Source organism: Tenrec ecaudatus, chromosome 14 (genome assembly GCF_050624435.1).
Source record: "Tenrec ecaudatus isolate mTenEca1 chromosome 14, mTenEca1.hap1, whole genome shotgun sequence".
Classification (NCBI taxonomy): Eukaryota; Metazoa; Chordata; class Mammalia; order Afrosoricida; family Tenrecidae; genus Tenrec; species Tenrec ecaudatus.
Window position 1 is genome coordinate 53,493,767 of NC_134543.1, and position 12,545 is coordinate 53,506,311.

The window sequence follows — 12,545 nt, forward strand, 5'->3', positions numbered from 1 at the left end:
GTATAATGCCTAAGTAGTCCACTTATCACTACAGTTCTCCCTAAAGCTCAATTCAATCTACTATGAATCAATCATCACATATTTGGTGCCTACGAGATAGTGATTGAATTAAAAAAATTACATCCACCTCTATCAAATGAAGTTCTATGTTTAATCATCAATGTAGTCCTTAAGAATCAGATTTAATCATTATTAGTAGTCATGCTTCATTCAGTAATTTGCATGAATTGGTCAGGTATGAATATCATTCTATACTTTTTATGAAGCTGAACTTTTTTTAAGTATACTATAAATGTTACCTATTTTTAATTGTAAACATGGCATGAAACAATTTACCTGTTTTTAGAGTGATCATGTCTCTCTTCATGCTCGTCTTATTTGAATTATCACCATGACTGTAGCATTATCTGGAAGTTACATTCATGCTTGAAATCTCAAAATCATGAATATAAATGGGAATATCATGAGGAATATAGTTCCTCATGTTTTGTTACATGTCACTTTCAACACATGAATCTAAAGGTATTTATTAAAATATATGTTTACTAAGGCCCCCCTTTATATATACTGCCTATAAGAGACACATCTTAAACTTGTAGGCAAAAATAGGCTGAAAATCAAAGGATGGTGAAAACTCTACCAAGTCAATGGAAATACTAAAAAGGCAGGAGTAGCAATATTAATATTACATAAAATAGACTTCAAGGCCAATAACATAGTGAGAGATAAGAATGGATACTACATAATGATTAATGGAACATATAACCTTAAGAAACATACACATGCCAAATGAAGACCCTTGAAATACTCTTGAACTCAATCAAATGCTCAGAGTTGAAAACGGAAATAAAAAGCTCAACAATCATAGTAGGAGACTTCAACACACAACTATCAAAGAAATAAACTTAATAAAGAAACATAATTGCTGAACAACACAACCAACCAGCTCGACCTCCAAGACATATACAGAGCACTCCACCCTAACAACCAAACAGTTTGCATTCCTCCCCAGCACACATATACATACTCTAGAATTGATCCCTACCACACAGAAGATGAAATACTTAGGAATAAACCTAACCAAAGAAACAAAAGACCAGTAAAAGAAAACTAAAGAACATTATTATAAGAAACCCAAAGAGACCTACACAAATGGAAGGCTCTCCCATGTTCATGGATAGGAAGACAATGTAGTGAAAATGTCAGTGTTACTTAAAGCAATCCACATACAACCCAATGCTGATCCAAATGCCAACTTCATTCTTTAAGGAAATTACCAACTTAATTTTTGGAAATTTGAAGTGGGAGGAAGCTTAGTATAAGCAAAGACCTTCTCAAAAAGAATAAAGTAGAAGGCTTTGCAGTACTACACTTTCAAAACCTACTACACAGCCACAGCAGTCAAAACACCCTAGTACTGGTACAATGATAGATACATAGACCAATGGAGCAGGATAGATGAAGAAATAAAAACATCTATCGATATAGCCAAATGACTTTTGACAAATACGTTATGAGTCCAGTACTATAAGGATTAATACCAAGATGAAGGCAGGCTTCGGCTCCACAGTCATGTAATCATCTAATCCGATCTCTGAAGCAATGAAGAGGAGAGACTGTCAGTGCCTATTAATTATATATCACCACATTTATATGTGCATCTTCAAAACCCCTCTGGTGGAGGCGACCTCACCTCAGCTGTGGTCAGTTCCTCAAGATGCCATCCAGTTGTTGCCATACACCATTGTGCTAAAACAACAACAACCAAACTCGCTGCCATTGAATCGATACTGCCCCACAGCGACCTCTTGTGGGTTTCCAAGACTGTTTATGGGAGTTGAAAGCCCCGTCTACTTTCTCCTGCCGAGTTGCTGATGATTTCCAAACAATGCCCATGTGGATCACAACCTAACACATCACCACTATACCACCAGGGCTCCTTCATTGTGCTACAATCACCTCAAATTCACAGACACTCTTACCGAAGTGATATGTGAAACTTACTGGAAATTCAAGTCAAGATGAAGGGAGGGGAGCATGTATGTCTTGGAGAAAGTAATTACACTTATGTTGATGGGTAAACTGGGTGAAGCAACCTCCCATTGGGAAAAGAGCGCTTACCAATACTTAAATAGAACCCAAAGGAGGATAATATGCCCTGCACGCGATTCATAATTGAACACTTATTTAGCCCTTGGTGACAGAAGCCTTGGGCTATAGACTACTGGGGCTTTAGACTCGGTCCCCTGGAGGCATGCAACCTCCTTCGTAGGCCACACGAGTGCGATCCAATGTGGAAACCCAGCCAAGTGAATTGGGCTTTACTCCCGTCTACTCAGCAGCTTTAAGGAGTTGACTCGCTCCCTTGATCTCACGGATGAAACACGCTCGTGTGAGAAGCAGCAGACGACTGCAATCCTAAGGTTATAGAATTGGTGGTCATTGGACTTTGGTTGGAATCTCTTGCTTTGAGGGTGCCAGTGCCTAGCACTATAATATATTTACTACTTTAATGTTCTTCTTAGTTTTTTTCCGATGTATTAATCTGGAAGGCATAGTTCTGCCTCTTTGAATGAGGATTTTTAAAAGTTTTGCCCTATTACTAATTCCCATTGTTCATGTAAACAGTGACCAGTCACTGAAGAATTTAATCTGTGTAAGTCAACAATTCATGCACTGCAGTCTGAAAAGCTGGCTAAACATGTAAAATCTCCTCTTCTCAGCAGTGTTTTAAACTCTATGTTGTTGTTAGGTTCTATGGAGTCAATTCCATTGGCTAAATTAATGACATGTCAGTGGAATTTCCTTATGTCCCAGCATGATGATCTATAATGTTCTCTATCATAAAATGATAACAATGTCCCAAAAGTGAACCAGAGACAGACTTAAACTGTACATATATGAATAGATTTTAAGCTCACACTTCATTCTAGCCATAATTAAAAATGGTCCTACTTGAAACTCTTCTTCATGAAGAGATCACTGAAGCAAAGTATGGTAAAGAAACTAGATGGTGCCTAGCTGTCAGAAAGAACAGTATATGGGGATTTAAAGGCTTGTTTCCAAATAAGCAGCCATCTAAGTGAGGCATCAAGTAAGTCCACATGGAAGAAGTGTGCCAGCCTAGCCTGTGTGATCTGAAGATTTTTACAATAAAACCAAATCTAAAGGAGGGAATGCTATCAGAGCACAAATTATCAACATCCAGTTTGCAGATGGCTATGCATGAGAGTGGAAGCCCAAATCCATTTGTAGGGTCCCCACATGGATTAAAGCTCTGGTGAGTCCCTTTTGACTCTAGCCCAGGGTTGTGACTATCCACGCTAGCAGACAGACAGCAGTGTAAAGTTGACACTGGCAGACACCTGGAGTGAGTTTAAAATATAACATTTTATCCTGTGATCTCTCTTTTGATTCGTTTAAAAATGGTTTCAGTTTTTTATATTTTCTTTTTGATTGATGTTTTCCTTGGGTTTGTCATTGTTGGGGTTTTTTATGTTGCTTGTTTCACGTTTCTGTTTTATGTGATTTTCTACATATGAAATCCAAGATGTGTAAATCTACAGAAAGTAACTGGATTAGTAATTACCGAAGGATGTGTAGGAGAACTTGGGGGAAGTGGGGTACCAACAACACTGAGTGAGGAGAAAATGCTCTGGAATGGGTCGTAGTGATGACTGCACAACTCTTCTTAACGGGACTGGATGAAATATGTCAATAAATTGTTTTAAGTATTAACTGAATCCCTGTGAAACTCAGCACCCTGAAGGGCTTAAATAAGTAAATGACATAGTTTGACTTTAACTTTAAGGACTGTGCCGTCTAGTTTGAAAAAAAAAAGACTAGATGAAATTAAGATTCATTTATAGACGGAATCATATGGTAAGACTGGCAAAAGAGTCTTATGATCTATTGGGGATTTTAGGAAGATTGAGATTTTGATAGACACAAATAAGGGGACAAGCATTCCTAGGGAGGGATCCAGATTAAGTAGAGAAGTGAGAATTTGCACAGTACACTCTTGAGACAGGAAGGAAAGGTCTAACGGGGCTACTTGGAGAAATGAGTAAGAAGTGAAAGTTTTGTGGCTGGCCAATTTAGGGAGCACCCAGTTAGTTAAGAAGCAACCATTTCATCCTTGCTCCTGGCCTTGACTCTTTGCTATTGTTGCTTTTATTTTATTTTTCATTGTTCTTTTTTAATGCTAGCATTGATCTCTGTCAAGCAGCATCTTTCCAGTTAACAATGATTCTGGCTCCTTCCTTACTATTTATCCCCTTTCTACCCATATGGGCGAATCAATTCCTAGGAGTCATGTTTGTACCACGTGATTCAACAGTCAATTGGCGGAAGCTGGAGATGACTCATTTGCGTTAGAGATGCCACTCTAGGAAAAGGGAATTGATACAGAAAGCTTTGGATCAAGTTCTCTCTTTCTTTATGACATTGTAACTGTGACAAATAATCCTAAGAATCATGGGAGGCCATCTTGTGTCTGTCACATGGAGCAGAGAGCCAAGGAATCTATTCTTCTCAGGAAAAGAGAGAGGATGGAACACAGAGAGTAGCAAAGCCGTATTACTGAGCGCTGGCTGTTGCTGATGGCCTTCCAGTTCTCAGGTCTACTGCGTACCCCGCTGTCTGTCTGCTCTGGGATTCTGAGACACTCTGTACCTTTATCACCTGTCCCTCTAGCTGATGCTAGCGTGGCTCAGGTTCGTTATCAGAAACCCAGCATCCTAAAGTAGTGGTGCATAGGTGGATTATTGAGGTTCTGTTGTACTGTGCTTTTGTACAGGTTCTTTCAACCTGTGCGCAACAGACATGCCTTCTTCCATTTCGTTTATGCTCAACATTCAACTAGTAACAGGTTGGCATCAAATCAACTGCAACTCATGGCCCCCTCAGGTGTATGAGGAAAAAAATAGGTTTTTTAATGGATGGCTTTAAAAAATATATCACCAGGCCTTTTTTTCCCCAGGCACCTCTGAGTGGATTTGAAACTCCAACCTTTTGGTTAGCAGCCAAGTGCATTGATCATGAGCATTATCCAATGACTTCTTGCTCAACGTCAGGGTGAATGCTATTTCATATTATCGATGTTTCAAATTCTTTACAACACCTCTGAACCCCTTTCTCATCTACCTTGTATTTCTCTTTATTCTGTGTCCTTGAAAGAAATGCCAAGAATGATACACAAAACGACTAGAAGGACCATTTTTATATGCCAAGGCTTATGGACAGAGAATGGGTTTATTAGCCCAAATCTCCTAGGAGCCGTGATGTAAAAGGTTAGGAAACAAGATTTCAAAAACAAAGATGCTTTTGGGATTCTCTTTCAAGGTGGGGATAGTCTACCTGGCCTGAGTTATCGTGGAGGCCACACGAGAGATGAACTCACCCCATGTCTGAGGGTAGGGACCTCCCCAGCACTAGTGCCAGCGGTGTCGCCTGACCTTGTATTTAAAGGTCCTGCTCTTGTTGCTCTGCGACAGTGAGCGCTGCCAGATGTACATGAAATCATCGCTGCCCTTTACAGCAAGAAATGTCACTACTGACTGGAAAATCACCAGCCTGCGATCTTCAGAGAGAAGCTTCCTCCTGCTGGCAGGATCAAGTATGGAAGGGAGGTGGAGGAGCCTGGATGCTCAGAAGTCTAGAAGAGACTCTGATAACCAAATCCTAACCCAGTTAGCTGACAACTGTGTCAACACAGTCGCGGTTTTCTCCAACAGCTAAACTAAAAATAATCTGACACTTCACCACAGCATGGCTGCCGGGCTCTGCCGTGCAGAACAAATGCTGACATGCGGCCTGCTGCTGTATTTACAACAGTTTGAGGTCTAATGACGTCAAAAGGGATTTAGAGATTTGCGTCTAAAGATCACCTGGGAAGGCAACAACTCGATGCTCAGTTTATCGGGCTGACGCGCTGTCTCTTTTCCAGTAGTGAGTTATTTGTGTCTTTTCAGAAGTATTGTTCAAAGGTCATTCAGGGTGTGGTGTTGACTTCTTTCTAATGACCTTTGATAATTAGGCTTCTTGGAGAGCATGTTTTTGTCAATAATTGGCTTGTTTCACACTGTTTGTAGCTCCTTATTAAACCAGGAATTCCTCGAGGATGAGAATAGTGTCTTTATCCCTCTATCTCGAGACCACCAAGCATCTGCCAATTTGTTACACCATGGGCCCTGCATTATTACGAGGAGGCTGGAAGCTACATCATCGGGATTTCTAATGTCAGCAGTGTCTCCATCATGGAGAGATTTCAGAAGAACTTTCAAATGGAGATAGATTAGGAGAAAGGCCTGGCCATCTAATTCTGAAAAATTTCCAATGAAATCCCAATGGATCACAGAACATTATCTGGGAATTCAACTCATGTATTTTGGAAGCAGCAGCAGCCATATGCTGGAGAAGGACATCATGTTTGGTAAAGTAGAGGGCCAACAAAAGGAGGGAAGCACTTCCATGACATGGACTGACCCAAATGGCTGCCCCCGTGATCCTGAAGATGGCACAGCACAGTCTCGTCCAAGTTCCCACGGGGTAGCCATGAGCTGGAGCCAACTCGAGGACAACCAACAATAACCTACACCATATGACCTAAAAGAAGGCCTGGTCACATAGGGAGTTCTCAAAAAAATATTTATTGAATAAAGGAACAAGTGAACAACCAAACAAACAGCAAAAATTCAACCTGATGACAAAGTCAAATTCTGCAAAGGAGAGAAAATGCTCATAGATCTTCTGACTCTGCTCACTAGGTCACACATGGCGGGTGTTAGGGAGAATAAATTCCTTCCTTAAGGGCTGTCATCCTGAATGGGTGGCTTATACACTGGAGTCAAGTGGAAACTTAAGGTTAAATATATATATACATATACTGATGCCTGAGCCATACCTCATGAGATCCTCATTTAATTATTGTGGGGTGGTCTGGGAATTGTTCTTTTTATAGAATTCCCGGGACCCTTTCAATGCACAGATGGGCTGAGAACCATGGCTCTAGAAGAGAGGTCAGCAACTATTTTCTGTAAAGGGCTACCGAGTAACTATTTTAAGTTTTGTAAGAAATTTGTTCTCTGTTGTAATAATTTTACTCTGCTGTTGTAACATAAATCATAGACAATATGCTGATAATGAGTGTAACAGTATTTAAAGAGAACATTATTTATAAAAGTAAGCAGTGGGTCTTTGGCCTAATAGGCCATAGTATACTGACCCTTAACTCTAGAACAGCGGTCCTCAACCTGTGGGTCACGACCCTTTCACAGGGGTTGCCTGATTCATCACAGTAGCAAAATTACAGTCATGAAGTAGCAATGACAATAAGTTTATGGTTGGGGGGCTTCCCACCACATGAGGAACTGTATTAAAGGGCAGCGGCATTCGGAAGTTTGAGAATCACTGCTCTAGAAGCATGCCCCTGAGGAGGGTCGGGTTGACCAGGTTGCTGAATCAGGTATGGAGAAAACACACACAACAAAGTTTCTTATTGAAACAGGATTTTTGGAAGAAAGTTCTAGTTTCATTTTAGAAAGTGAGAAGTGGTTCTGAGTTTTAGTTCACAAATGACTTTGGCCTTCAGAAAGTAAAAATTTTGATAGCTAACAGAAATTCACTTACCTTTTGGCAGTAGCTATCTACTCATGTGGCATTGTGAGGACTAACTTTCTATTCAAAATCCTGCCAACTAAGAGTTTGGACTTAGAATCTTGATGCAATGTGAATTAGCGCTAATGGAATGCCAAGTTGAAGGTTAGATCTGAGTAGTGAGAGAAAGAAAGGACACGACCACCTAAGAGAAATTAAAAAAAATGAAACCTCTATATTGCTTGACTTCTTAGGGAGACATTGTGTGACTTTTATGTTTCAAAGAAAAAAAATCTAATAAGTGAAGGAGAAAATAAAAAAGTAACCAGCCCTGCTGAATGGAAGAAGGTTAGACAAGAAAATCAGAGGCATAAATTTAGAACTTGAACCAGGGCAGAAAAAGCCAAAGCCCAAATGGGACGAGGCTCTGTACAAAGACCAGGGCAGGCAACGGATGGACTGATACGTTGCATGTGTTTTTCAGTTTCCTTTCTGGAATTCAGTGTATGTCTTTCCTTTTTGTTCATTTTGGAGTTGGCATTGTATTTGCTTGTTTTTACTTCTACCTGAAGAGCTTGTTTTTATTTATACTTTTTCATTTAACTTGGAGAAATCTAAGACAATGATGCACGAGAAAAGTGAACTTTCACCTAATCATCACAACTCTCTCCTGCCATGGCTCTCTGCTACAAGAGGAGTCAAGGCCCAGAGGGCTGCAAATGCCTCTTCTCATGAGCCGAGAGGGCTGTGTTGTGCTCACCTTTATCCTATCGATGTTGGCTTCCATCTTCAGCTGTTCCACCAGCTTCCTGGCTTGTGCGATGCTGGCAGTGTTGTTGCTGGCCATTGGAGCGCTCGTGGTGTTTCTCAGACACACTAGGAAAGAACACAAAGAGGACGCATGCATCAGAGAATTCACAAGCGATGGAGAGTGTGTGCATTTGTCATAGCGGGAGGTCTCAACTCAGTGGCTGCAGCCAGGCCCGTCTTCGCCAGTTATAATCCAGAAATGTTTGATTAGTACGCAGCCGTGAAGACGAGATTTCATTTTCATCATCCATTTCCCATCTCTTCTTTATGGAAAGAAAAAGAATGTTTACCAAGTCAGGTAGAATAAGATGTGTCCCTTCCCCATTCAGAAAGCAAGATAAGAAAATGATGTTAACCCATGAAATAAGAAGATAAGGCCGATAGTACACATTATTATCTTTGTTATTTATTGAGGGTTGAGATTTTCAGAAACTGTATAAATGTCTTCCTTCATAGAGTAAATGAAAATAACAACAAGCTGAGGGAGAAATGGTAAATTGCGGACTCCTCTAGGAATAAACACCAAGTACAAAATGCCTGCCCGGTGATCTCAATCTCCTGGTTTATCATGACCACCTCAGCCTATTATACTGCAGAGACAGTGCACTTTTCAACATTTTTAAATCCAGTAGTGTTATAAGTAGCCATCTTTCCTACTCTCAGAAATATGGCTTAATTCAGAACTCTCCTCTTAACTCACGATTTCTCAGGAACACATCAATAATGTCAGCAGGGGCCGGGAGAAATTGCTGTGCCCACACTGTTGAATACATCATTAGTTCACTAGCAGTATTCTAAATGGAGTCCAACAGACTTACATTTTTTACTTCTGTCTATATTGGTGCATTTTAATTATGGTGCTGGCAAAGAATATTGAAAGTACCATGGACTGCCAAAAGAACAAACAAATCTGCCTTGGAAGAAGTACAGCCAGAACCCTCCTTAGAAGCAAGGATGGTGAGACATCATCTCACATTCTATGGGCCTTTTATCAGGAGAGACCGGTCTCTGGAAAAGAACATCATGCTTGGTAAAGTACAAGGGCAGTGTGGCAATTACATAATCTGTCAACTTGAGCAAAGGGGTGGAGTCTAGCCTGTCAATCGGGTCACAGCTTGATGACCTCATTGGGAGGCCAATGGAGACTGGAGGCCAGACACAGTTTCTCTGCCTTGCCTTTCCTGTGGTTGAGACACTCAGAGAGTTGGAGGAGACATGTGGAAACCCGTGCTTACATTGAGAAGCTTCCACTACCACTGGATCCCCAAGAACTTCTACCCACTGGCCTGTGATCTTCCTGCATTCAGCAATCATTGCATGTGCTGCGTGAGCCCAGAGAGGAATTTATCGACTAGCTTCAAACATATGGGCCACTATCAGACTTATGGACCTGATATAGCCTGGGCTGGGATGCTTTCTCAATATAAAATTGCTCTTTGATATAAAGCTCTTTCTTAAACACATATGAATATCTACGCATTTGTTTCTCTAGTCAACCCGGATTAACATAGGCAGCAATAAAAGAGGAAGGCCCTTGATAAGATGGATGGACCCAGTGCCTGCAACAATGCGCTCGACTCAAGGAACCATTGTGAGACTGGCACAGGCCGGGCAAGGTCTAGAGCTGTTGTATATAATACCAACTTGAGGGCGCCTAACATTTGTGGAGATTCAACACAAGTGTTCAGAGTTGAGTGCTATACAGACAGACTCTGTAGATTATGAAATGGTTTCTTTGCTTGGGCCCTGCCAGACTCTCTCCCAGTTCCTATTACCCTCCCTCCCACCTTTTTTTACGTCCAATCCACATTCATTGCCCTTCTTCTCCTTTATTGTCCCACCATCTCTTTTTGATCCACCATATTTCAAGACAAAATGCCATTCTCTGCCCCAAGACTTTCTGCATAACTGTGGCCCTTTAGGTCACTGACAAGAGTAAAGTCATGTCTGAGGGGTGCAACCTATCCGTGTGCATAACCCCGGCAAGGAGAACTAAGAAAACATCGCCCAGTCAACATTAGTACAATCTTGTCCTGAAGGTGTCGTTAAGAATCATGGCGCCAGCTCCCTTTGGGAAATCTCTTTTCTCTAGAGAGAAAGTCGGATCTTAGGTTACACGTCCCAAAGACGAAAGAAGACATGCAGAAAACCTGGGGAAGAATCCACAATACATTCCACTAAAAATTAAACAATTAAAAAAATTACCAAAAAAGGAAAATTCTACAAATTATCTCTTTGGTACTTGTTTTATGATGTCTAATTCTTCAAAACAAAGGAGAAATCATGTATAAGGCTTCTGTAAACATCGAAGTCTTTTAACAGAGAGTACAGTTTTATAAAAAATGCTTCAAAAAAAGTCATACCAAACAGCATTTACAATATCAGCTGGAAGACAATTAACCATTTCCTCAATTTGTTTTTCAAAGGGGCTGGCAATAATAAAATGCGAGGGGAGACTGAAAGGATTTTGAAGTTGCAGATATCTCCGAACTCTCATGTGCTCTGAAGATCAAAGGAAAAAATTCCATGTACAAACAAACAAAACCAATAAATAAAAAAGAGGCCTGGATAATTGGGATTTCATAGGCATGGCTAGAGACCCAATCATCTCAGCCCACCGGAACATCTTATGTCCCACAGTCAAGCAACCATCTACCAACTTCACAGTTTTCCAGAAAGTCAAGATGGGAGTACTGACTAATCTAGTGGCTTAACCTAGCTCATTACATAGTTGGAATGAGTCTTGATCTGCAAAGTCTTATCATTATTCTGGGAAGCTAACATTTCTCTGAAACTCTAACTCATCACACTGGCATGCACAATATCACAGAATTTCCATATCTTCACTCGGCCTGCAGAAGCTTTGAGCATCTGGACACCTCTTCTGCCGTTGAATCTAAGCCAGATCACGCAGTGACCACAACTTGTCTCTCAGTGTCCTTTCTTCTCTTTGTCAAGTAACTTCTGTTCTTTCACAGAGACCACAAGAACCCCGAGTTTTAACTGAGTACATTTTGCTGAAAGATAAATTCAGCTCAGTATAGTTATATGACTACATTTTGGCCGATTCGATAGAAACAGGTGCCCTTAGGAGAAGGAGGGCTGTGCTTTGCGTCCCGCCTGTTAGATAGCCACCAGGCAGCCGTATCGTGGACCCATTTGGATTTCCACGATGAAGACTACACCGTGGGCAGCTGGGAGGATCTTAAGCCCTGACTGGTCCTGCAGTCTCACCGGGCCAATTGCGGACTGGCCACATTTAGACTGCTTTTCCATGAGGTAAACGGTTCTTTCTTGTTCACAGCATTGTTATAAAGGGCGTCTCTGGCACCGGGCAGCAGCACACGTTTACTGAGTGAATGATGCACTGTGTACGAATGCCCTTTCATGTTTTGTTGAAACAGTTGTGGAAGTCTGGAGACGGAGACTGTAAAAATCATAGCACAACATAACAGGCGCATATGCACAGCGAGACGAAGAGCAGATGAATCGTTCCCGGAGCACTTGTGTTAAATAAGGAAACACGGGAGGCACCCAGACAACGCAAAACATACAAACACACAACCCCCTCCACCAACCTCACACAGGAGACCGTTTCTCTGGTTGGTTCTGAACCAAAGGCCCCTGACAAACAACAAAATAAAACCCTGCCCTGTCCTGCGCCATCCCCCAAGTGTTCCTGTGTGTCCCCTTCTCTTGTGGCGGGCCTTCCTTTCTTTCGCTGGCCTTCCACTTAGCAAGCACGAGGTCCTTCGCCAGGACTGGTCTCTCCCGACCGCATACACAAAGCACAGGAATGTGCTGCCTACGCTTTTCCAAGACACAGTCACTGGCGCTTCTCAACCAAGGGGGCATTGCCTTTAGAGAGGCATTTGGGAATGTGTGGGGGTAGTACGAACTCTGAAAATAACTGGCGGTGCGAATGGCATTTAGCGAGCAAAGACTGAGATTCTAAGGTCCTGCGGAGTGGCAGACAACAGTAAGTTACATCGTTTTTAAAGGACAATGTGTCCCTAATGGGAAATCCAGAAGGACACTCTAAAATAGGGCAGCTGCTAACTTATCTGTTAGAGGCGTCTGCTTTGTAATCCCTACTTCTCCCCCAGTGAAGACTCAGTGCTAAGTGCTCCTCGTTCGCA

The 12,545-nt window shown here is 41.6% G+C and overlaps 1 protein-coding gene across 1 annotated transcript in view; it reads right to left on the bottom strand.

Moving 5' to 3' along the window:
* GNG2 (G protein subunit gamma 2) overlaps nucleotides 1-12,545 on the bottom strand; it is a 123,188-nt gene that overhangs the window by 12,228 nt on the left and 98,415 nt on the right. The window contains exon 3 of the mRNA XM_075532412.1: nucleotides 8,357-8,472. Within this exon, the coding sequence (XP_075388527.1) occupies nucleotides 8,357-8,443 (87 nt within the window). The 5' untranslated portion in view covers nucleotides 8,444-8,472. The remainder of the gene's footprint in view (nucleotides 1-8,356; nucleotides 8,473-12,545) is intronic.